Source organism: Hippichthys cyanospilos, chromosome 1 (assembly GCF_059441005.1).
Source record: "Hippichthys cyanospilos isolate Australia breed blue-spotted pipefish chromosome 1, RoL_Hcya_1.0, whole genome shotgun sequence".
Lineage (NCBI taxonomy): Eukaryota > Metazoa > Chordata > Actinopteri > Syngnathiformes > Syngnathidae > Hippichthys > Hippichthys cyanospilos.
Window position 1 is genome coordinate 33,775,950 of NC_142369.1, and position 26,971 is coordinate 33,802,920.

General features: G+C 38.8%; 1 protein-coding gene across 5 annotated transcripts; it reads right to left on the bottom strand.

Annotated features, from left to right (window-relative positions):
- LOC148430181 (dual specificity testis-specific protein kinase 2) lies at positions 1-26,343 on the bottom strand. Of its 5 annotated transcripts, none has more exons than XM_088426753.1 (11): positions 26,249-26,343; positions 25,857-26,148; positions 23,889-23,957; positions 9,486-9,676; positions 9,010-9,131; positions 5,197-5,245; positions 3,015-3,164; positions 1,516-1,689; positions 1,170-1,253; positions 723-809; positions 1-539 (listed from the first exon to the last, which is right to left on the bottom strand). In XM_088426753.1, the coding sequence occupies exons 3-11, from the start codon at positions 23,917-23,919 to the stop codon at positions 435-437; spliced, it is 993 nt and encodes a 330-aa protein (XP_088282879.1). In that variant the 5' UTR covers positions 23,920-23,957; positions 25,857-26,148; positions 26,249-26,343; the 3' UTR covers positions 1-434. The 5 variants fall into 5 exon arrangements, with proteins under 5 accessions (XP_088282879.1, XP_088282871.1, XP_088282905.1 ...); XM_088426745.1 differs by having other exon boundaries at positions 26,245-26,329; XM_088426779.1 differs by lacking the exon at positions 23,889-23,957 and having other exon boundaries at positions 26,245-26,329.
- Between the last annotated feature and the right edge of the window lie 628 nt (positions 26,344-26,971).

The window sequence follows — 26,971 nt, forward strand, 5'->3', positions numbered from 1 at the left end:
TTCAGTTAGATGATTGATTTATTCAATGTAATGTACACAATTGATTAGATCAATGTAATTTTTGTTAAGTTCAAGACTCAAGCAAGCTGAGGGCTCCCATTAGTTTGTCATTAATGGTTAGCATCTGGTCCTCAATAAAAATCTCAAGTGTTGATTGGTCCGTGGCGATAAAAAGTTTGGGGACCCCTCGATTAGACGTATCAAAGGAAAAACAGCAGAACTTGCTGTGTAATGTAGACATTCCTTTAAGTCCATAAATGCCAGTCTAATACAAAAATATTCACAACAAGTTGTCATATTCCCTCTCGAAAACACATCCAATAGATTTGAACTGCCTCATTTGAGCATTACTGCCGCAGGTGGATAAAATATGATTATCTCTCGATCGAATTGATGTTTGTCGAGTGCCTCCAGTGATCCATCTCCTCGGCAACTCAGGTTAAGTCCAAATCCAATTTTGGCGGTGGCTCCAGACTCTCTGCAAATTCTCCTAACTCATCTAACAACTCTGTGAATGCCGGACGTCTGAAGGACTCAATCTAAGGGACAAAGAAACAGAAATGACAAAAATATTATAATATATAGAATCCTCATCTCACTGAACTAAGAACTGAAGTACTGCTGCAGACATTGCTAATATTGGTAGTGCAAATTTGTTGACTGAAATTGTTTATATGAAGCAGGCCAGAGTTGTAGTTTGAATGTGGTAAATAGATACCCACCATACAGCAGCTAGCTGCCAGTTCCAAGAGACGCTGAGGACAGTCTGTCACCATCTCTTTGAATGCATTCTTATCCAACCCGTAGTCCTAAAAATATTTTTATATTTATTAGTAAAATAGCTATCCATAAACAAATGTTCTAAAAAAAATGCTGTATTCATTCCAAAATGCATTTTTAAAGGAACATAGGGGTAATTTAACTGAGGAAAATTCACCAGACCGAACTTGTATTTAATAGCATTGCGATAAATGAATCAGCAGTTTGGGGATTTTTAATATCTTATAAAAGAAACGTGTGGATAACCGAAGGAGGAAAACTTATATTCAGTAACAACACCCGAAAAATGAAGAAAACACATTAATAGTTGTTGACCAAGACAACTTTTAGTGAGTTTTTGTGCCTTCGTCGAAACAAATACTTATGACTAATACTTAAATGAGGACTACCTGTGTTCTGGGCAGTATCTCAGGGTCTGCAGGGATCCTGGCCAAAATTTCACAAAGCACAATCCCGAAAGAGAAAACATCCACCTAAGAGAGGTAGCAAACAAATTACACATCTGTTATATGGAGCATTATAGTGTGTTGATGATCAGTTGAGAAAGCTTCTACTCAGACATTGTTTTCACATCGTATTAAAAAAAAAAAAAAAAAAAAAACAGAAGTTTTTATCTAATTTTTACCAATAAATTGTTTTTTTGTCTTGGAATAAAGTGTCTACGCTATTTTACCAAGCAGAGCATCACATACCTCTTTTGTATTTGATTTTGTCCTGGCACATTTTGTCTCATACCTTGCGGTCATACGGCTCCCCACGAAGCATCTCGGGGGCCATCCAAAAAGCAGAGCCCACCAATGAGAGCTTCCTGCCAGGGTCTTTGACGGGCGGTTCCACCACCTCTCTCGCGAGACCAAAGTCTGTCACGAGGGCCTCCCGACCTCGGGGTGTCATTCGGATCAGACAATTCTACACAGAAAGAGCGATATGAGATTTGACCAGCAGAGGGCAGAGTGAGGCAGTTTTTTAACAAACAGCAACTTGTTCGTCCTAACCTTTCAATTACTCACTTGCGGAATTATTATTTTTTTTTATTTTATTTTATTTATTTATTTATTTTTTTTTTTTTGCTTTCCAAATAGCTTCTGGTGTTCGGTCATCTGTCACAAATGTCTCTGATGTCAGCACGTTTCTCCTGTCCATTAAATAATTTACCTGCACCATGCGCGGACTGGTTCAACAGACAACAAAGACTACCTGCGTGGTACAAAGCAACTTCGGTCACATCAAATGGGGAACAAAGACCAATTTGCACAGGAAACTGCTTACTGTGAGTTAAAGGGAAGTTCAACTCAAATGTTCTTTGCAAAATGTTCTATTTGTCAAAACAATCGATTCTGATTAAAGAGACAGACAGTAGTATTTAACGAACTTTTTTTTAAACCCCTCTATAAACTTCACTAACATGCTCTCTTTTTTTTATTTACGTGCCACATTCTAACAACTCAGTCACACAAATGTCGACATCAAGCAAACAACAAACAAGCAACGGGAATAACACGGCATACTCGAGGTACATAAAGAAAAAAAAATAAGGCACGCTCAATCAACAAATAAATTAAAAAGTTTTCACAAGGAATCCTTGTTTTCACAGCTTTCGAGTTCGTGCAATGCTTTCACGTGTCCAGGTAGGCTTTCAAGTATGATTTGAAGACAACAAAACTTGCTTTTCTGCATGGCAAAGTTGCTGGCATGTGTATGGAATTTGGCTAACAAACATACAAGATTAAGGACAAAAGCTTTTTGGGCAGGAATCACATAAAAAAAAAAAAGATAATACTGAATTTTAAAACATTTGAATGTCCAATTTATCTATCCGAGAATAAGTTCAGGTCATACCAAAAGGTCTTACAAAAGCAAAATGGTGTTCTCCTTTGCTTATTGATTGAATGAAGCCAAAAGCAAGTGCTTCTGCTTGTCTGTGCCATTGCCATCGAGACGAAACGAGCTGTTAGTTGTCAGAGCGAGTCTTAACCAAAAACTCGCTCTGCTGAACACAAGACACGAGGCCTTCATTTGAATAAATTAACTCCAGGTTACTGTTCTGACAAGAAAAGGAAGCATTAAGAGGCTCTGAAAGAGCTTTTGAGAGCCACAGCTCACGTCGCTTATCAATAAAACAGTGGGAACACAAACACTGTTACACACACCCAGACACGTAATTCCACTAAAAATGATGTTTTTTGTGCCACTTTTAATAAACAAGTAGAGAAGTCTAAATACAATTGTCTTACTTTTGAGTTGAGATCTCTGTGGTAAATATTCTTGTAGTGCAGGTAGATCATTCCTCTGCTAATATCACATGCAAGGTCCACCTTTTCTTTCCAACCCAGATGAACATCTTTCCTTGCCAGGAGCTCCTCAAGGCAGCCTCCATTCACGTACTAATACAAGTCAGAAAAACAGTTGCAATTATTACATAATTGCTATGAATATAACGTGTGTGTGTGTATGTATATATATATATATATATATATATATATATATATATATATATAAAACCAGTGGCTGCCCGTGCATTTCACTTAGGCCTTCAGTGATCGGACCCATCATGCACACACGTACGCACGTACACAGGCTGTTTTTCAGAGTATTTAAACATCAATAAACCCGTATCAGCAATTACAACTTAGCATTATACGTGCCAAAACTTAGAATATGTCAAAATTATTTCAAATTATATGTCCACGAAGTTTTATGAAGTCCACCAAGAGCAGGCAAGCCTTAACAAGATTGTACGCTAAATTACGAATATATATAAGTGTCACGTGTGGGTATGGTGAGTTGAGTTTGGAAGAGGAAGGAAAGGGACCAAAAAAATGCAGGAAAACTGAGAAATATGTGGCTTCAAAAAGAAAGTTTTAACAAGCAAATGAGGCAGGACGGAACGGGAGCAAAACTGGATGGACAAAGTATCCCCAGACAGGTGGACCAAATCAAACCAACGAGAATGCAGACAATAAAGGAGATGCGATTGGAACAGAAATATGAACAAAACCCCACAACAACAAGCCAACCAAACATGACAATTGAATATGAATGACATTAAGACAAAACCATATTAACTCACCCAAAATGTCTGTCCCCAAGATATTTAGGTACAAAAGCCATTCTTCTTTTTGTCCTCAGAAAGACTTCCATGACCTGATTGTAGAGTTTGTCTTCGCGTTTCATTTCCAATAATAAATCATTTTGTATTCACATGGATGCCAATGCTGAAAGTGGCATTGGTCCAATTTTCATTTTGCTCTTCTTCACCCATTGTGGGTTAAAAAAAACAAAACAAAAGCGTCCGCGAGTCTGGCGTCAATATGCACTAACGTTAGCTGGTTGAGCAACATGTATTTTCCTTTTTTTTTTTTTTTAAATAACTTTAACCAATTCCACTGTGAAACATGGTGAACCAATATAGCACCGCCTTCCTGCAGTGAGCGTCTAGTTATGTCATGTTCGACGTAAGGCCTCTCTATGGCGATCTTATGACTCGATTGGCTTTTGCAGCTGTCTAACATAAAAATATGAGCCCGTACACAATCAGTCATTACACACTGTACAGAAGCCTTCTACTTGTTCAAGCGAATGCCTGAGCCCTCCAGTTTTTTATGTGTCTCACTTTCAACACACCTGATGCAAATGATCAGGATCATTAGCAGGCTTTCACAGGGCTTGCTGATGAGCTGATTATTTGAACCAGGTGTGAGGCGAGGGAGACATTGAAAATAGGCAGGATATACTGTAGCTCTGGAGGAACTGTGAAGGGAATCATATATTAGGTTGTTATCATTATGTTCTTAGTTCATTGTTACCCATTTATGCAATCCTAGTTCATCTTGACCCTGTCCTTAGATAGAACTGTTGACGCACGAAAGTGTGAGCCGGGACCTTGGCCCAGCTGCCGGTGGCGCCCGGCTGGCTCTTTTGTTGTGTCTTGTAATCTGCTATGCTTCTATTCAATAAAAGCCGGGGGGAACGGCTGGGCAAGTGGAAAACTGGCGTTGGAAGACCCACGAGTTACATTTGCTCAAGCCTTTTTTCCCTACGCCGGCGTAGAAAAGTCAATCTTGGCTGGTCTGAGTTACTCTTTTTGCTGTTTAAGCAGCTAGGCTTGTCCTAGTCTTCTTTTCTGAGATTTCTCTGACAGGAACCGGAGTTCCCTACTCCTGGTGTCGCGGGTTTATGATGCATATTCCGTGAGGATTGGTTCTGGAGACCAAGCCATGCAACGAGGGCAGTCTCAATATAGTAGATCTAACCTCTCACACCAATTCAGGTTCCTTCCTTGATCAGAGCTACTTCCTGCAGTTGAGGATCAAACTGCGAAGGTGCCAGCCAGTTTACCACTCAGGTCACTGTCTACCAGGCACTTGCTATCAAGCCCCACCCACTGGCCCGCCAAGAAGACAAAGTTTGACTCACCTCTAAAATTGGATAGAGTTTGTCTTCTTTAACACATATTCCCAGGTATCTAGAACAAAAGGCAACATGCATGTCAGTCGTTTTCTGGTTGTATGTATGCATGCATGTATGTATGTATGTATCATATTTTTCGGACTATAAGCCGCCACTTTTTCCTCATGTTTTGAGCCCAGCAGGTTATTGTCCAGTGTGGCTTGTGTTTTTTTTTATTTTGCTAGCCACAAGCAAGCAAATGTGTATCTGTTCGAGGTGTCAATTTATGGAACAACTATCAAATAGAACTGAAAAGATGTGAATCAATGGCTCTGCTCAAAAAGAGTTAAAAAAAAAAAAAAATATATATATATATATATATATATATATATATATATATATTTATTGTGGGGCTTGGGTGAGGTGTGACAGGGCAGATGGGGTCACAGAGGTCAGATGTTCTCAATAAAATGTTTATTTTGTCACTCAAAGTTCAAAGAAACTATATCAAAACAGGTGGTCAAAAGACAGTGATCAAAATCCGGTTGGTTCTTAGAGTTCAAAACTACTCTCTTTACAAAGTACAAACGAAAGCAGGAAAATATATGATCGAAAATGCAAAAACTTGAAATAAAGTCTGTTCACGGGATTCCAAAACTGGCACACAAAGTATAACTTAAAGCAGTTCAAAAACGGTCAAAGTCCAAATAAAACCTGTTCTCGCAACTCTCCGGCTTTGGCTTCAGTGGCACTCTCTTGCTCCGCATGTCTCGTCCTCAGCAGCACTGTCTCTCCCCCTCCAATCAGCCAGGCCGGCTTTTATCCCATTACTTAATAAGCTGCACCTGTTGAGGCAGTGAGGCATGCTGGGCAATGGAGTCTTCGGCATCTCGGCCATTTTGGGGTGTGGCATTTGTTCATAGAAGGGGAAGTAGCGGCCCTCCACTACACGTCCCTTTGTGATGCCACAATACACGACATTAAATTTTACAATAGTGTGTGTATGGTGGGGCTGGAAATTGAGAGATGATTTGGTCGAGCGAGTGAGCGTGAGAGTGTGTGGAGGCGGTGCATGTGCGGCAGGAGAGGAACGTACACAGCAAAGTTTAAAGAGAGCGGTAGATAAAATTGCTGAGTTGTTTTTAAATGTGATAAAAGTGATAGCTATTGCCAACCCTGTCCCTCATTGCCCATTTTGTTGTCTGAGCAGCCTGTGGCGGACACTAGGACCATGTCTCTCACCCAGTAGGCATGTTGCTATGATCCTTTGATGCTTTGAACCTGTTGGCTTTCAAGGTTTTGTTATTTTTGTTTGCTTTTTAGTCTTTTATATGCAAACTCATTTTTGTGATATGAAGGTGAAAAATGTAGAGAGGCGACTTTATCTCGAGGTTTAGCTGTATTTGATAAATTACAGTAGAGTTCACCAACGTGAGTGACGTCACAGATCTGTTTCATTTTCAGCTAAAGAGCACCGTCACCAGTATGCTGTGCTCGAACTTGTGGCAAGAGGCGACCTGTGTATTCCTGCCACATGAGTGCCATCTGAACAAGTATTTCTGTATCGCAATATGCCTTTAATGTATGGCAATCAACGCTATCAACTTTTAAGACCCAATATCCAGCCCTCGTATGCGTGTGCGTGCGTGCGTGCGTGCGTGCGTGCGTATGTATGTATGTATGTATGTATGTATGTATGTATGAACTGTATCAAGTATGTATGTATGTATGTATGTATGAACTGTATCAAGTATGTATGAGTGTGTAGGTAGTAATTTATTTGTTTTTTTTTAATGAAATAATGAATGAATTAATGAATTTCAAGTTCATCCTGTTTTATGTTCTATTCAAGTGGTTCTCAAATGGGGGTACGGGTACCCCGAAGGATACTTGAGGGAACTCCAAGGGGAGCTAGGTGTTAAATAAAACAAACAAACATGCGAAAAATTTAAAAGTAATTATTGAATTATTTAAATGTTTCAGAGAAATATAACTTCAAAAAAAAAACAAATTTTATGTTCAGTAGATTATTCAATTTAATTATTTTAAAAACCCAGGTTTTCCCCCATACTAGAATGGTTCGACTCAACTTGTCACGTTACCTGTTAGTTAATGATTAATTTTTGTGAACAGATCTTTACTATGATCCCAAAAGAGGACACTTTAAGTTGAATATGTTTTTTATTGGACAAATATTTAATTATAATTATGTGTTTTTGAGAACAGGCCTAACATTTTTTGTTGAATATTTTTTTGTGGACAAATATTTATTAATAATTAGGATGGTGATTTTTTTTTTTTGTGAACTGATCTCTACAGTAACCCAATAAAGGATGCTATAATTATTTCTTTTTGAGAATGGGTCCAGCCCTATATGTTAATTATGTTTTGTGGACAAATATTTACTAATAATTAAGTTTTTTTCTTTCTGAGAACAGTTCTCTTCTATGATCCAAAAGAGGACACTGTGTTGATTTGTGGACCAATGCAAATGAAGTTTGAAAGTTTCGAAAGTTTAATAAAGTTTTTTTTTTTTTTAAACACCAAAATGCTTAGTACTAACCCTTCACTGAAAAAAGGTTGAGAAACACTGTTCTATACAATACATTTTTTTTTTTTAAATGAGCACATGAAAACGGTAACATTTCTATGCATTTCATGCAATTTAAGCAAAAACAAATACTGCATTCTACTGGGAATTATAGGGGACGAAAAAGTAAGTAATTTTACTTTATTTTTATTTATTTATTCATATTTATTTTCCAACAATATATTTAAAGTTGACCACCAGCCATTGTTCACTGGGAATTGGGATCAGACCACAAGATTTTCCTCCTTGTGGCCCCTGAGATAAAATCCGCTTGACAACCCTGATCTATAAGATGAAACAAGCTGTTATTTTAAAAATAAATACTCTATAAAAATACATATTTCTTTTAAAAATACCATATACACACCCTAAGCAGCAGCTTCTGCAATTAGCATAGTGAAGAAGGAAGCTTTGATACAGTACTTGTTTTGGTTCTCTTTACAAGATTGTTATGAATAACAATTGGCCAGTAAGTATTTTTGATGACCCAGGTAGTAAGTAGTGTATAAGGTTGCTAGGTTTCTAACAAAGCAGTATACTGAAACCTATTCAGGGGTGTCAAACTCATTTTTACCATGGGTCACATTGTAGTTATAGTTACTGTCAAAGGGCTGGAATGGCTGTGAAGTCAAGTAAATTTTAAAGTTTGTCACACATGTAGTTTTAAAATCAGCGGCCAGTAGAAGCAATGATTGGGAAAAAATATGCTTGTTGTTTGCCCTAAAACAACTTTTTAAAGTTGAAGACAACTGACTAATTTATTGTTTTCGTTAGAACCTTGAATTCATAATTAGCATTGTGCGGCGGGCCGGATTTGGCCCCCCGGCCTTGAGTTTGACACCCGTAATTTCTAGCAAACCAACATTTTTACAAGTTGAAGACAACTTGCTAGTTTGTTACATTAGCCAGAAACTTTAAGACAAATCAGCATTTCATGGGCCACGTAAAATGAAGTGCTGGGCCAGATCTGGCCCCCAGGCCTTGAGTTTGACACCTGTGCTTTACAGCAAACCAGATTTTTCAAAGTTGAGGACAACTTGCATCTTTGTTCCTTTAGCCAGAAACGTGCAGACGAATCAGTAATCCTCGGGCCATGTTAAATGAAGTGGCGGGGCAGAACTGGCCCCCAGGCCTTCTATTTGACATCTGTGTATTATATAATGTGCATTTGATGTGTACACATGTTAAAGCACGGTATTGTATTGTTGGCGACAAGCTAAAATTGAAGTGGAAAAGTTGTTGTCTGTTACCTGACAATGTTGGGATGAGAGAGTTTCTGAAGAAGGCTGATTTCCCGTACAATACTGTCTTGGTCCACGTCATTTTTGTATATCTTCACAACCATCACCTTGCGGCTCGTGGTGTGTACCACCTGACGAATGATTAGGGTCATGCATTTCATCAGTACTGATAATGATAGAGACATTTGATAACGGCTGCATTTGAAGCAAGCTCTTCAGACAAGCAGGCATTTACAGTACGTATATGTGTTACAATGTTTGTGGTATCTGGTTGTTTTCATGAAGAATTCAAACCCTTTTCTTGGTCTCAACAAGCATTACATAATGTCTCTACTATTGTCTCCCCACAGTGTCTAAAGTGCGTAGGCCAGTTATGGAATGGTAAAAATGTCCTAATTAATGGCTGGAACAAAGCTTGCTTTAATGGCAACTCAAATGTAGGCTGTTACATTGCAAAAAGCGGGGAAGGGCAATTGAATGCAGACCTTATAGACCTTGGAGAAGAAGCCACTTCCAATTAGCTCAGTGGTGAAGTTTTCCCAGAACTCCAGTTTACGCACGGCGGTGCGGAGTTTCTGCCAACGGTCCACATGATAATACTTGTCTGAAGACTCGCCATACAAGGTGGGACTGGTGGGCTCTGATACATCCACATCACACATGCTGGAGATGCTCGCTGAAAGAGACAAGGCATTACGCTTTAAAAAAAAAACGGTGAAAGTAAAATGTCAAAAATTATTTTCTGGGTAAATATGCGCACAATATTTAAGGGAAAAACATATTTCCACTTCTGATTTGGCAACTCGATTTCCAGCATCTTTTTATCCAAGCTATCTAGTGTTCATCCTGTGCACATCTATGTCATTTCAATCTAGCCTTACTAGCTTTGTCTCTAACCTTTCCATTGCTTCTTATAAGCACATTCTTTGTAAGCACTGGTGTTGCTGGTCATAAGCAGAGTTGTGTTTGTGCCAAACATAAATCCATCCATTTTCAATAGCGCGGATTGCTGAACTGGTTGCCAACCAAATGCGGGGCAAACAGGGTTCCAATACCAAAATTAACTGGTCCGAAACCATTTTTGAGTACCAGACAGAAAGACAGACAGAGAGACAAGGCGGACAGACGTATATGCAAATTATCCCACTTTTGCAGATTTCAATTTTGACCCAATTTGGGCCATTGATCAAGAAACATATAACAAAGAGTTTTAAAAAAACACAAGGAGGCTAAAAATCAATAGATTGTCAAAACAGGCAGCAATTCAAAATGGCACCATGTGTTCATTCTTAAATGCTTGCATTCAAATTTAGGAATTAATTTGATGGCAAAGTTTGACATCCAGGACTTTTTTTTTTTTGCCTCATGGACATAGGAGGATTACCAAAAAGTCGTGTTCTAAAGGCACCTTCTATAATGAACTCAACCACATGTTAATCTGTGATTTAGTTCAAACTCTGCCCTTTATTTGAAATGTGTATGGATTGTTTTACAAAAAGCATGTACTGGCATTAAGTCCAGAAATTCCTATTTCACAATTTCGCTACATTCTACATCGGTGCACAATTCTATCCAAATGATCAGTCCACACATTTTTACAAATAGAGCTAATTGTCGAGACAATGTGCGCAAAGACATACTTGCCAGCAAGGAGCAGAAACATGCCACAGCCTCATTGACAACAGATCCGGCTGCTGTTCATATCCCATTTAATATGCATCATTTTCTTGGTCATAGTCAGATGAATCTGAGTGAGTCAGTCTCACAATTTTCCTGTGAACAATGGCTAAAAGTCCATCAATCCATCAGTGTAGACTGTGGAAAATTGTGAGACTGACTCAGATTGATCTTTCTCCGACCAAGAAAATGACACATATTGAATAGGAGATGAATGACAGGCAGTCCCACTGTCAACAAGTGTATCACGTCTCCACCGCCTGCTGATAACTATGGCTGTGCACATGTTGTCTTGACAAATATATTAAATTTATTGCTGACATCAGACACACATACAGCCAGAGTGTTTTTGGTCACAAGCATAGTTGTGTTTGTGCCAAACATACAGTAAATCCATCCATTTTCAATAGCGCGGGTTGCTGAACTGGTTGCCAGCCAATTGCAGGGCACACAGGGTCGAACAAACATTCTTGCAGCCAATCACACCTAAGGACAATTTAGAGTGTCCATTAAACCTACTATGCATGCTTTTGGAATGCGGGAGGAAGCCAGAGTGTCCATGCTGGCACGGGGAGAACATGCAAACACCACGCAGTGAAGCCGGAGCGACCTGGAATTTATCTCAATACTCTTAACTGTGAGGTGGAAGTGCTAACCACTCTCTCTTTGTTTCCCACATTTACATGAACATTCATCAATTTCATTTAACCCTGAAGTAAAATGACATTGAGGATGGTTTGTGTTCAATGACCGACAGTTTTCTATTAGCCCTGCCTCTATTTTTGCCTACATTATTCACTGTTTTTGTTTCATGCTGAATAGTCCAACATGATTTCCCTTATCTCTGGAGTTCATTGTGTGGGACGGCGGCCCCTTTTATGAGCCTCTCCTTTATCTAAGCGTGCTCTGACTCATTGAAATGCACAATTTGCTCTTTTCAGTGCCACTCACTTGATTGTTTCTGTTTACTAAGCATGAGCAACATGTTCCATCTATACACATCTTAAAATACAATATTATAAATGTACCACAGAGATAAAGGGTTGAGCTAAAACCTTAAGTACATCTAGACACATTTGAAAGATTGGGGTAGGATCTTTATTTTTTGGTTCCAGCACAATTACTGTCTCTGACGTGTGGACTGTTTTTCTTCAACATAACACCGACAGAATACTGCAGAGTTCAATTGCCGTTCAAACTCAAAGTCAATACTTTGAGAGCATCTTATTCTGTCGCCCTTTATTTGATTGATTTTTTGGTAGACCATATAAAGATATTGCACATAACTTATACTTTATATACCGGGAGTCACCATCTGCGGCTCTTTTCTCCTTATGTTGCAGCTCTCCGTGGTTTGGTAAAATTAAAAAGGCTTGGTTCAAGATCGACTACATGGAGGGTGTAACAAGCGACGCATTTGAATTGCAGTCAAATGAAATTAGCGTGATTGGGTGATAGGGGGACATCTACAGTATAAATTCGGTACAACAGGAAACGAAACGTGACGCAAGACAGCCAATCAGTTTTGGGAAGGTCAAAACAGGGAAAAGAAATATAGCGCTGCCTTCCAAATAACACATTTTTAAAGTAAGACATATATGAACAAAAACTAAAACGCTTCAAGAATTCTTAACCCGAAAAAAATGTCATCTTAATGCCCCTGCATGTAAACGAGGATGGACTCAAACATTGGGTCAATCTCTAGTTCTTTTCTTGAAACAGAGAAGGTAAAAACCTTGGCTAAAACAAACATTGTTAAAAGCTAAATGACGAAGAGAGAACGGAAACAGGAAATGCAGCGCAGATTGAATGCTATTAAGATATTAATAGTTAAGTTATAAGATATTTCAAAACAAGATAACACAGGTAAGGAAAAAATGCAAAGTGGAGCCCTTGATGAATTCTTAACACTGAATAAATCTCATCTTAACGCCCCTGTTTGTGAACATTGATGGATTCAGGCATTGGTTTGGTCTGCTTGCTTCTTTCAATGAAAATAATGTCGTACAACCTTGGTTAACAAAAGCTGCTAACACACAACTGATTCCACTGCTGACTATGGTGCCTATGCACCACACAACAGCTCAGAGTACCTACCCACCCTTTTCGAAGTCCTAGGACGGTGTGAGAGAGAGTGCTCCCTCTGGAGACTCCCTCATTCTGCTATGGAACTTCAATGCTTATGGGGACAATGACAGAGAAACCTGGAGGTGCGTGATTGGGAGTAATGGCCTCCCGGATCTGAACCTGAGCTGTGTTCTGTTGTTGGACTTCTGTGCTCATCAGACATTGTCATTACAAACACCATGTTCAAACATAAGAATGTCCATATCAGCACTTGGTACCAGGGCACCTTTGGCTGCACTTCAATGACCGACTCTGTGATCATATCGTCTGACTTGTGGCCGCATGTTTTGGACACTCGGGTGAGTGGAGCGGAGCTGTCAACTGATCACCATCTGGTGGTTTGTTGGCTCCAATGGTAGAGGAGGATGGTCAGACCCAAACGTATTGTGCATGCCTGCAAGGAATAACTAGCTGAGTACCCTGCAAAATGTATTCCAACTAGAGAAGGACCGCATTCCTAAGGCTCCCTGATAAGGTCTATTCCAGGGTGCTGGAGTGGAAGGTCTGTCAGGAAGTAAACTCCATGTATCAGGGGGAACTGTGTGGTTTTCATTCCGGCTGTGAACCAGATGACCAGCTCTCCACCCAAGGGATTATCATCGAGGGTGCATGGAAGTCCGCCCAACCAGTCTACATGTGCTTTGTGAACTTGGCAAAGGCTTTCGACTGTGTCCTTGGCGGAGTTCTGTGGGGGGTGCTTTGGACCAAACCCTCTGATATGGGTTGTTTTGTCCCTGTACCACCGATGTCAGAGTTTGGTCCACATTGCCAATTTTTTTTTCCAGCGAGGGTTGGAGTCCACCAAGGCTGCTCTTTGTTATCGATTCTGTTTATTAACTTGATGGACAGAATTTCTAGGCGCATCCGAAGCATTGAAGGGATCTAGTTCAGTGGTCTCAGCATTGCATCTTTGCTTTTGCAGATGATAGGCTGCCGTTGGCCTCATCAGACCATGATCTCCAACTCTCTCAGAAACACACAGCTGAGTGTGAAGCGGCCGGGATGAGAGCATATTCCTTAGTCGGAAAAGGGTGGAGTGTCCTCTCTAGGATGGGGAAGAGATCCTGCCCCAAAGTGGAGGTGTTTAACCAACTTGGGGTCTTGTTCACAAGTGACGGCAGGATGGAGCAGGAGATTGACGGGCATATCAGTGCGGCGTCTGCTATAATGCGAAGTCTGTACTGGTCTGTATTGTCAAAGAAGGAACGGAGCCCAAAGGTGAAGCTCTTGATTTACCAGTTGAGAAAAAAAAGTGGATACAAGTGGCCGAAATGCTTTTCCTCCACAGGGTGTCCGTGCTTTCCTTCAGATATAGAGTGAAAAGCTCAGTCATCAGGGAGGGGTTAAGTCTTGATCCACTGCATTGAGAGGAGCAAGTTGAGGTGGCTCATTCAGCTGGTTAGGATGCCTCCTGGACGCCTCCCTGGTAACGTGTTCAAGGCATTTCCCACCGGAAGGATGCTATATTCCATAGAAATGACACATTCAGCTGTCTTTATTTTTTTTGTATTATTTCTTTTTGGGGTCCTAATGATGTTGTCTTGAATGACAACTACAATGTGAGATGATCATTTGGATCGTGTTCTTTCTCAGGGTATGAAAACACTGACGTTCTGAACCCCCCTCCAAAAAAAGGTCTTTGCAATGATGCTGGTGGAAAGCACACACTGACACGTTAACACAATTGGCAAGGGGTTTCCTCGTCAAGCCGTGTCCACACATTCCCACTTTTCATGCTGCCTTTGTTCATTTGGCCCTCAAACAATTCTCACACTCTCTGCTCCAACATTTAGTCAGCGATACTTACAAGTGAAGCATTATCAAGCGAGCCTTAGCTGCTCTATTTACACTGTCTTTCCTTTCTTCGTCCTCAAGTTCCACAAACCAAGGGGAAAATCATTCCTGAACAAATTTTGCTTTTACAAAGAGTTTTTAGACATGTTACTATTTTTATGAAAGTCAATGATCCCATTAGCATTGAAAGGGCATAGGCTGCATAGTCTTAAGTTTTTAACTACTTCACTAAAAAATAATGATCAGGATAATGGTGGTGCCATTGATGTTGATACCACAAAAGTCCATCTGTAATGAATAAACAATAAGTTCATATGAATATGTTTATGTCACAGTTTTAATAATTGATATTGCTACAGTTCCTCTAGATATCATAAGTTTCTTAAACTCTTGCGAGGCGTCTTTTTTCTTTCTTTCTAGGATTTTTTGCAAATAAAATGAAAATTGAAAACTCTTATTTCAATTTTGAGAGACTATTCAGGACAGATGGTTTTACGCTTGTTATAACCATTTATTTTTGTTTTTTCTCACTCTTGTTGGGTACATATTTATGACCAATCCGTAGAATCCATCTTACCCACAAACTGTGGAAAAGGACATAACACACTGGTGACATCATGGCAAAACTTTCCGAAAATTGTGAATGCAAGTTTACCACTCGTCTTCTCGTCTTACATTTCAGGCAACATAAAAATAAAATCTTGACTCATTAAATACATCTAACTGCTGCTTGTGTTTTGTTTTTTTTTCTTCTGACAGCCCAACAGCTTGTGAATTATGGGATTGGTATAATGACATTTGTGTGCACAGCACAGAAAAGGATCACAGCTCACAGTGAATTTAAGCTGCTATGGACGACCAACATACAGTAACTATCAAAGCTGATCATCAACATGCCGACATCCGGCTTGTCAATGTGGAATGCTTCTTGGACTGAAAGCCCGTTCACACCCAAGCAATATATTTCACCCCTGCACTTCTCCCTCAGAAAATCTATAAAATGTTGCACACGGATGTGACTTGGGTAGTATTTATGTACTAGGCACTGTTGATGTCTTTTTGGGCAAACACTTCTGATCAGATCTGGAAACCTTAAGCGTTCTTCTTCTTCTCCTCTGTTTTTTTTATTACCTTTTATTCATGCATGTTGCCTTCATGGTCTAAAAATATGCTTACAAATAGATAAACAGAAGATGAATCCCTTAATGCACAGGTGTCGAACTCCAGTCCTCGAGGGCCAGTATCCTAGATGTTTTCAAACCTTTTCCCTCATTAGCACCTGATTCAAATGATTGGGATCATTTTGAAGCTCCTGCAGAGCTTGCTAATGAGCTAATCATTTGAATGAGGTATGTTGCGGAAAGAGAACCGGAAAACATGCCAGGATGCCGGCCTTCGAGGACACATATGCCTTAATGCTTTTTGATACTGCTTTAAATTCTTGACAACACACTGATACAAACAATAAGAATCTAAAGACACAACCAAGAAGGGTTATGGTATGTAGTACCCTGTATGTCGCGCTGTGTAGGGAAAAGGAGCAACTGCATCACAGCAGAGCCTGTAAAAGATATCTGGTAAAGACATCGTTGGTTACAGCTTGACCGAATAGTTAATCAGGGCTGAGTAAGGCACCTGGTGCTTTTAATTGCTCTTTTTTTCCCCTTTTTTTTAATTGCTGATTAAGTACTTCTGAATCACAGTACTCCTGCTTTTATCTGGATGGTTATTTATTTAACTGCAGTCAACAATGCCAGAAGGTATTGTCATAATGGCATACTGTAAGTAAAGGATGGCCAGGGCTCATGTACAGCTGGCTAAAATTTCTATCTGTCATCAGACACACTGGTCACACACAGCCAAAACAAAGATATCCAATTAAGCTACACAAGCAGGATCACTGATCATGAATTTCGGAGTGAGGGAGGGTCTTTGGTGTTGGAGTGTTTTGTGTTCTTGCTTCACAGTGTTTTATGTTCTTTTGGTCATAAGCAGAGTTGTGTTGAGTTGTGTTACCTATCTACTTACCTACCAACCCACCCACCAACCAACCAACCATTTTCTATAGCCGTTTTTTTTTCTATAGCCGTGAGCTGGTTGTCAGCAGGGCGCACAGGGGCGGACAACCATTCATGCACCCAGTCACACTTATAGGGATAGTGTGTTAGACCATTTTTCATTACGGACAGCAGGAGGTGCTGCAGGTGCTGCAATGACCATTGTCCATAGCTATAACAAACATGGCCTCCTCTGAAGAAGCGCCACCCCCCATGTAATATAAGTTGATGATAACTAGACCTATGATTATCTGTAAAACATACTGTTGGTCATTAAGAATACATTCATTTGCAAGGTTTTTAAATTTAAAATCATTTAATTGTTTCCTTTCTAATGAAAAGTTGTCTAAATCTTAGACGCTGTCCCTTTAAGCTGCGGTCCCCAACCTTTTTCACACTATGGACACCCTCAATTAATGACACATTTTAAAACTTTTTTCATATATAAGGCGCACCGGGTTATAAGGCTCACATTCAATTGATGACATATTTTAAAACTTTTTCAATCACAATATAGTAATACTGAAAGTAAAAACAATAATAACTGAAATAATAACTCTAAACTCTCAGTAGCATAATAACTCAATGTCAATATGAGCAACCTTGTTCAACTGTAAACACACAAAAGAAACAGGTAAAGCTTACTTTATCACTTCATTCCCCATCTATGAATCTCAATATTGATCCATATATCACCTGATTATAAGGCGCACCACCGGCTTTTTTTTTAAAAAGAAAAAATGGCTTCTAGGTGCGCCTTATAGTGCAAAAAATACGATGTGTGTGTGTGTGTGTGTGTGTGTGTGTATATATATATATATATATATATATATATATATATATATATATATATATATATATATATATATATATATATATATATATATATATATATATATATATATATATATATATATATACAGATATATACAGATATGTCTTATTAGCAAATATGTATTGTTCGCCCTACTATTACTGATGAAAATTAGGGTCCCCTACATCATTTTAGTTGGCCATCCCTGATGTTGATTGTTGAATGATTGTTGTTTACCTCTAAATTCACCATTTCTCTTTTCATTTTTTTTCCACTGAAAATGTACATAAATATGTTACATTTTCTTTCTAGAGTTCTACATAATTTATTGGGTGACAGACAGTAAAAGATTTCAAAATATAGCAGAGGCCACAGGTTCTACACCCTTAAAGCTGATGTAGTGAAAAACACAATACTGTACACCACTTAACCTGGGGGAATGTATCTCAAATTGACATTTTCATGCTGTGCCTGAAGCCATAACTACAGTATGTGAAAATCCATGGTCAAGCAAGGATCGATGACTTTGAATCCAATCCTGACTAATGTAATATTGACCTAGTCATGCAAACGATGAACAACCAAGTACGGCATTAATAGCTCTGTGGTAGCTTGCCCGTTACATTACACACAAGGGTTTCCTCCTTCTCTCCCTCAAATGTTCTGTTTTGTCAGTGTATTGCAGTGAGGAAGCACATCCTAACATTAGATAGCGAATGCAATCACTGCATGCTCATTATGACTAAAATTGAAAGGTTGGTGCATGATACTCTGTCATTTAGGGATCCTTCGTCTCCTTCCTGCCCCCTTCTCCTGGTTTGGAGAAGGGGCTAGATGGTGAGAGACGAACTGAATGCTGTCATGAGGACCTGCAGCGATCGACCAAAGCGGGTTTGTTAGGATGCGATCAAAGCGTCTTTGCACTGGACACTTCCCGCTTAATATGGCACAACGTGTTATTTTTTAGTACTGGGCATCTTGTGCCACCTGTTGAGCCTGATAGGGGGGCAAATGGAAAAAGGCATGTTCCTTTCACAACAAAACTTAATAAACGTTAAAAAAGACGACACTCGGTCTTATTTTGTTGTTTTGTCTTGCAAAGCACACATCTGTGCAAATTTGTGAATTGAAGCAGAACATTTTCAATTGAATTGAATTTAATAGTTTTGAATGTAAAATTGATCTTGAATTGAATTGGAGACCCAAAAAATGGAATCAAATCACAAGAGTCAGAGATTCAGACCCCTCGTTTTTAATACAAAGAAATCCGAGCGAAAACCTCAATTCCTCTATATTTTCCGTTATGAAGTGAAAACATCCCTGTAAAATCTCCTTATCCTACATCATGTGATACAGTTCACATTTCTTCTTCAGTGTCTTTCCACACCACTGACCACTCACTGCCCTCATTATCACTGGGTCTCGCTTTACACTGACATGTTTTTCTCTCAGCTTGACATAATTTAACTCACACGTCAAGGCCAATCGTATGGATGTTTGAAGATGAAGGATTAAGATCCCATTAGCAACCAGAGCTCAATAAACTTTGCGATGCACCAATACCACTTTTTTTAATCAGACAATGTACGGTATGAGAACAAGGAGGCCTAATTACATTTCAGTATTTGCCAATACAATATGTCTTGCAATTGGGAAAACAGGCTTCGTTTTACTCAAACCTTCAAAAGCACCAACTTTGTTTGAACATGCACTCCAACTCATCATTTACAGTTTGGTATGGCTCATTTCTTGAAAGTGAAGTGACAAAGTAAAATGGACAAATACCGCAACCACTCTGGAACTGACTTGAGACTTGCTTTAAAATCAGGGGTGTCAAACTCATTTTAGCTTGCGAGCCGCATAGAGGAAAATCTATTCCCAAGTGAGCTGGATCAATAAATAAATGATATATATTTAATATAACTTTAAAACAACATCTTAAAATATATTTATTCTTTTTTTTAATACGGTTTTGTTTTTAATACTGTTCAAAATAGTACAACATTACTATTAATCATAAATCATTAGCATTGCTATCAACCATAAAACCTTTCAAATCTTTCATTTATTGAAAAAATGGCCAGATCTGGGCCACGGGTCATATGTTTGACACCCTTGCTCTAAAATGTCAAGTTTTAAAGGTAACTGACAACAAAAATAAGTATGGAGTAATTTTTGTAGCATGCAAGACTTTTTGTGTATTTAAAACATTTTAATTCAACAAACGTAGAGCAATATAATGTAACACGGCAAACTATTAAACTACTAAATATGGATCAGCTTAGGAATATTGAATATGTCCAAAAATTTGTGACCCCATTAAGTGGCGGTGCTAGACTATTATCTTTGGGGGCCATGGAAACCTTGGAAACACGTTTTCACAAAATCAACATTCATTTTTAACCTCAATCAAACTTTGCACAGGTATGCATATTAGTGTGCCTGCACACACAAACAACTACTATAGTCACAGTTAATCACTCTTATTTAAACATGTGGCTCACTCCAGAATTAGAATCCATAATTCTTGAAAAATAAACCTTCACTTTTCTGATTTTTTGCTATAAAATCATCAATAATAGATAATAAATGATCATAGTCTTGATTAGATTTATTTGGTGTTCACAATACTTGGTGCAACACTGAAACCAACACTGAGCAACGAGAAAAAATTTGATTTCTGAAAGATAATTCCATTTCCATTACCCAAATACAGCACAATTCTGGATAAATAACCAATTGTTTTAACACATTTCAAAAGCTGTCTCACCCAAATTTTCAAAAATAGCCTGTTATACTTTGAGTAAATAGTGTACAATAAATACTGAAATTGCCAAACACAACTTGCACATGTTTACACAAACTTTAAAGGAAAAGGGTCTAATCCCCAAAAGCTAAGAAAGTAATTAAATATTGTTTTCAAGTACAATATGGTAACAGGGTTACAATTAGGGTAACAGGGTTGCATAAATTAAGTAGAATAACTAGCTACATTATTCTTGATTATAGATCGCAGTGACACAAACTAAAAGCCTAAGACACCAGTGTTCTTTGAATAACTTTTATTCATACCTTCTGTGACATTTTCCCTAAAAACACCCCAAAAATAGAAGAAGTACCATACTAATAATTGCAGAAACATTCACTTTGTGTGTAAAAATCAGAAGCATTTTTGGAATATGTGGAATAACTAAATTATATCTCAGATCTTGTCAAATTTTAAATTGAATTACAAATGTAAGTTTCTTAAGCCTGAGGGAGATGCAACCCTGTTACTCAAATCAGAAACTAGCTGATATTGCTGTTCAGAAGAATAATCGTATTTATGAAAGTAAGAAGAAAATGATTTAAAAACCATTGCTTTATTCTGATTATATGTGTATCAGGGTTGCATGAAGTAAAGTGAACCATTTAAGTCAGGCTCACTATTTTATAGGAATGTGAAAATTAGGAGAGAAGTAGAGAGGACATACCTTTGCTCTAGCCATTCTTTTGGAAAAGTGTTTGATGATGTCAAGTCCAGCATTTCATGTGATTTACTGATTTCTTCTTCTTGTACCATGCTAAAAAGGTTATGGTAAGAGGGTTGCATGCATGTTATGGGGCACACATTCCATGTGTAATTATTCTTATTTGAAACATTCTGTTTACTAAAACAAATGTTCCCACAGTTGCAAGAGATAGCAATGAAACAAGTAATACAACAAAATGAAATTTAAATTCCAATTGAACAGTTTCACTTGAGATTCATGTACTGTAGGACATTACAGGGTGTGGGACAGGAAAAAAAAGTAATTTTAGGGCTTACTCCAGTCTTATTTAATATTTTTTAAACTATTTCCAAGCACTCATTTCTCGTTTTTTTTTTTTTTTTTTGGTCTTGGAATAAGTAAATTTACTCAGAAATTTCAGTATTTTTTATTTGCATTATTTAAAATTGGATGGGTAGGACATAAAACGTCCACTAATTCTGGAATGACCCATTCTGTATATAAATCGATAGATAAAAATGCTCTGTTTTTTATGAATTGTTCTCCATTTAATTTTCATGCTGGGGTTGATGAGTGAATGAATGATTGATTTTTATGTTTCCATGTTGTTGTCATGTTTTGGTTGGGTCGTGTAGTTTTGGTTCAGGTCCTTAGTTCTTGTTTAGATTCCCTCACGTCAGTCCTTCCTCTCTGCGTTTCATTAGTTTAATCTGCTTCCCCCGCCTCTCGTCCTCTGTCCAGGTGTTTCGCGTTGGATTAATTTTTTTCTGCGTCGACTTAAATTCCGTGTCCGAGTCAAGGCAGTTGTGGGGTCATTGTTTGTTGTTGCCGTTCCGCACACCGTACCTCCCTACCGTCGATCTCCGTGTTCCCGTGCCCCTGCGTAACCCCCTCATGGTCCTCCTCGTCTCGTTCTCCCCAGTCATCCGCAGTACCCTTGAGTTGAGTTAAGTTTTGTTTCTCGTTCCTTTACTACTTTGTCCATTTTTTTGTCGATTGCCTTTCCTGCTTTATACGCCTATTAAACTATTCAGTTTTTGAGCACACCCTCTACGTCCTCCTGCATTTTTGGGTCCCCTTTCCTCTACCTTCGTACGCCGCCACGACAAGCCGTGACAGTTGTGTTGTCACATCCATGAATTTTACGCACCAGGTATGAACAGATTCCAGATGTGGCTTGGACCCCGCCCCCCATTTGCCTCTGCCAACTGATCCTACGTACGGTGTTAGTATCATTGCTATATGCAAATATGCATCATCAGAAGATGACACAATCAATTCCTTCTTTCATCTGGTAGTTGCTGGGTCGTTATTACAGGCTGTAGCTGATGTCTTGTAATATCATAAGTCTCAACCATACAATCGCCCAGCCCAATACAGAGGTACCACTACTTACAAACGCCTCTAGTTACGAAAAATTCAGCTTATGAAACGCCCAGCAGAAAAATATCGTCTCTAGTAACGAGAGAAAATTCATGATACGAACAACGGCATTATTGGCATATGAGTCACGAGACACCAGCGCTCTCTCCAACAAGACTGTAATGTCATCACTGTAATGTAACGTTATCACAATGCGTGACGTGTACAGTATTTGCTACAGTTTGTGATGCATTTTTATAATTTAATGTGGCGGCCTGCCAACAAACGAGACACTTTTTTTTTTTTCACCGATGACTACTGTGATCATCCACTTTTCCTCTTTACTCTTTTCATCCATACTTTACACCGTAAAACTGACAAATATAAAATTGACATTAGCTACGGCTTCAGCAATGACATCACACAGGAATCCCTTTGTATGACCCCACACTAAGTGTAAGTAAATTTACACGCTCAAAACAATCCCAAAAAATAAAATTGTGTCTGTGGACTGGTAAATGATTCATAGATCACTGGATATGTCAAATAAAAACATACAAATTAAATGTTCTAAAAGGTGTCGCTCTCTCTGCACTCATCACCAACATTTAAAGAGTTTGGGATCGTATTTGGGAGCTTGCAACAAATTAAGTTATTTACATCTATACTTATGTGTCATGGTTTGTTGGATTTTGGGTTGTGGGTTTATTTTGAGGGGTTCTGTTCCTTTCTGTTTTCATATGTGCTCCTGCTCCTCTCGTGTCTCCCTGAGTTAGTTTTGATTTAGTCCGCCTGTCCATGTTACCTGCCCCTCGTGTGTCCTCCAATCCACTCCCTTAGCCTATTGTTCCCTGCCCAGCTGCCGTGCGTTAGTCGGATTAGTTTGTGAATGTATTTAAACCTAGTTTCTGTTACGGCCCTTGTCGGATCATCGTCATGTCATGTCATTGTCATATGGTCTCTGTCGCCTTGTAGTCCCGTCTCGCCCATCGTCCCTCAGCTCCGTGTTTTTCTGCCGCCCGTCCGTTAGTGTTTTGTTTTCTGTTTTTCCAGCCTGCATGCGCGCTTAGTTTTTGCGGTGCCGTTTTTCCCGCTTTTGTTCCTGCTCGTTGTGTTAATAAATATGGATTACATCAAGCACCTGTCTCGACGCCCCCCCTGCTTTTGGGTCCTCCTCCTCCGCAACCACGCCGGCCTTCACACCCGCTGCGCACCCCCATGACACTTATGAAAGATTTGCGTTATGAAATATCTTAAGGAGTGAGTTAATTATGTAAGTAGAGGTACCACTGTACTTATATTGCTCAAATCAATAGGGGTGGGTGGGGTGGCTGATGCTCCTATGAAAATGATAATGAAATATGGCCCTTGCAACTTGAGGCATGTTGGGGTGCTGTGGCACGTTGGGATAATGAAATAGATCAATAATAATAATAACATTATTATTATTAATTCTTTGACATATTTTAGGTTTTAGTAATGCAACAAGTAATATGAAAAGGACTTTCCCATGTAACTGACTGACTAACTAACCTTGTAAAACTGTTTGAATCTAATAATACTTACTCAATTGATTTAGTAAGCTATTCATATGCATCTTGTGGCAGCTGGAACGAATCCAGAAGTCTGCAGAAACTGAGGAGGAACCACATACACGCAACAGCAAATGAGCAAAGCACATCACAGGACTCCACAAAACATGTTGGGAAGCAAGCAACACTGACTTTAGGACAGGATTTCACTGGCATGAGGGTAATCCAATGATTTGCTTTGATACAAATATGATATGAAATAAAAAATATGAGCGGAAAAATAAAACCCTGATTTTCTTTTGAATTAACAGTGATTGGCAAGTTACTTCAAAACTGTAACGTATAACTTGTTCCTGTTATTTCAAAGTAATTAGGTACATTAAATTATTATTGCACAGTATTTGAAATGTTATGCATTACTTTTGTATTACTCCCATCACCGTAACTGGAAATATGGATTTACCATTCTAAATGTAGCTCGTTGCATATCCAGTGAAAGATTGCCTTAATCCTAAAACCAGTATAAATCAAATAATCTATATTGAATCGTAAACCTTTAATGACAAGATACATCTTTGTTTTTTGTTTGTATTTTGATCCCTTTATTACATCGCGTCATTGCATTGTGATCAATAGTTTATGCTGTAGGCATAAGCAAAACAGTGCATTTCACAATTTCATTGTTAATACTGTATTCAAATTCAAGTTAAGTCTGCTGGGTTCGAGACAGATATTTCAAAAATAGATGGTTTCGATGGGGCTAGCGTTAGCAGCTAGCCTACATCATCATTGACCAGAACTATTTATAGACTGTTATTAATAGCAATTGAACAGTGAAAATTAGCTTTAGCTTAACTTGTGATTATTGCTAGTTGCAACAGGGATCTTGTTGAAAAGGTTTCAAAATGCTGCTGAATCCACTGTAGGAAGCGGCAAAATATCTTTTACGTACAACACACTCCTAACTAATCTCCTAACCTCTTAAGGTGTAAGTGGAAACTCTCAGCAAGAGAGGGCAATCCTTCACGTGTTTTCTTAACGCTCAGTTCAGTATGGCACCGCTCTAGATGATTTTCTCAAATTTCATGTCCCGCGAAGTGGTCGGCTCTTTAAGTGTTGCACACATAGTGCACAACTATTATATATGTTTTTTATCTTTATCTTTGACGAACTGAAAAGTAATGAGTGTATGTCCATCTTGTGTACGTATTGTCTATATTCATCCTGTCATCTGCTGCTGCCACATTAATTTCTGCTGTAGTAGATACTAAAAGCAAGCAAGTAAACATTTTGCCCCAATCTCACAGCGTTTTGGGGTGAATTGGGGGCGGGGGCCAACACCACTCAGGCTAAAAATGCATTGTAATACATACGTAACTCTCATTTGTAACGAGGATAATATTACTATTTTTTGGTGTGTAATACATTACACTACCACTATACAGCAAAAAGCAGTGCATTGCAGTAATTAGATTACTCTTGTAATGCATTACTCCCAACACTGTGAATTAATAACAATGAATGGCCAAATTTATGGCAGATTTATTGAGGTATGTTATCTTATATTTACAGCAAGTTTTCCTTTTGATTCCGTTACCTTCAGAGCTCAACACTTCGCTTATGTAGAAAGTTTATCAAGTCATTGTTTGCTGTGGAACGCACCTTCTTCAGCTGCTACAATATGTGCATAATTGTTGGGCGCAGCTCATTAAAACTGTTTTTACGGTGTCGAAGTTAAGACCTCACACGAAAAACCCACACGTGTGTACTTTTAAAGTTGTAAATGCAGGATTTCAAACATTGCACTTTCTTCTTGTAAGCCATCATCTTTGAGACACATTTGGCATCAATGTTGCAAACCACTGTACCCATTATATACAACATAGTATATGATGTAATGCATGGGAAAAAAGACACTTTTATAATGCTGTGTTGAGATCATGTAAGTAAGAAACTAGTAAGAAAGCTTAAGGGTAAACATGAGAAGAAATAATTCACTTACCTTAATGATTCTCTCTTGTAAAAAGAAGGACAAGTTTATGTGGTGCCTTTGTGCATATATCCTCTTATATTTGCTGTTCAACAGGAAGTGTGGCTAGATAGTTCAGTCTTCCTCTCTTTGTCGCTCTCCCTCTTTCTCTCTCTCTCACATAGGATTCAAGTGGTAGATTGGGTTACCCGCTGCTGCTGTGAAAGCGGTCTCGCCGGTGGGATGCATGTTTCATGGGTTGTCTTAGGAACCAGCTCCACCAGCCGTGCGTCGGTGGATGGAACTCCACCCACGGGGAGAGAGGCTGGAGGGGAAAAGCATACTGATTCGAGAGCTCGGTGTTGAACGGATGCAGTTTTTACTGCTACTTGGCAACAGGGATTTATTTATGCTTCCATACCTACATTTTGTGATGACAATCTGAACTGGATAACAAACTCTCCTTGGAGCTGCATGTGTTGATGAGATGTGTCCAGACATAAAAGACAGCACAGAATGGGGGAGGTGTTTATGTGTGTGCTTATGTGAAACAATAAGCTCTGGCCCAAAGCATGAACTCCAACTCAGACTGTGTGGAAAATGAATAGACACAAATACAAAGCACATATAGAACAGGCAAATGGACTGGCACAAACTGTTTTACAAAACTATTACACGTCACGCATTTTATATCGGCTTTGACTACAAATACTGTATGCATGTAATTAAAGAACTGTGGTCTACCATGAAGGGTGAACACGCTAAAAACTGACCTCCAACACAATTTATATAATGAAAAACAAAAAATCAAAATAAATAGGTCCAGCGGTGTCAAACACATTTTTATCGTGGGCCACAGTGTAGTTATAGTTTCTGTCAGAGGTCCGTAAAACTGTAAAGTAAAATACATTTGTTTTTCTTTATTTTTCTTTCAATAAAAGAAGTGATGAGACAGAACCACAACTGCGTGAATCGGTTATCATACGTAAAGGTGTCACAGTATTCTTGACATTTTTTCTTTTTTTTTTCCAATGCTTCACAGCCGGATTACACCTCCCTGTGAGTTGTATGTCGACACCCACGATTTATGGTTTGTAAAAAGCAGAGGGAATCATTTTTTCCTCATTTTCAACATTATGAAAAGAAAT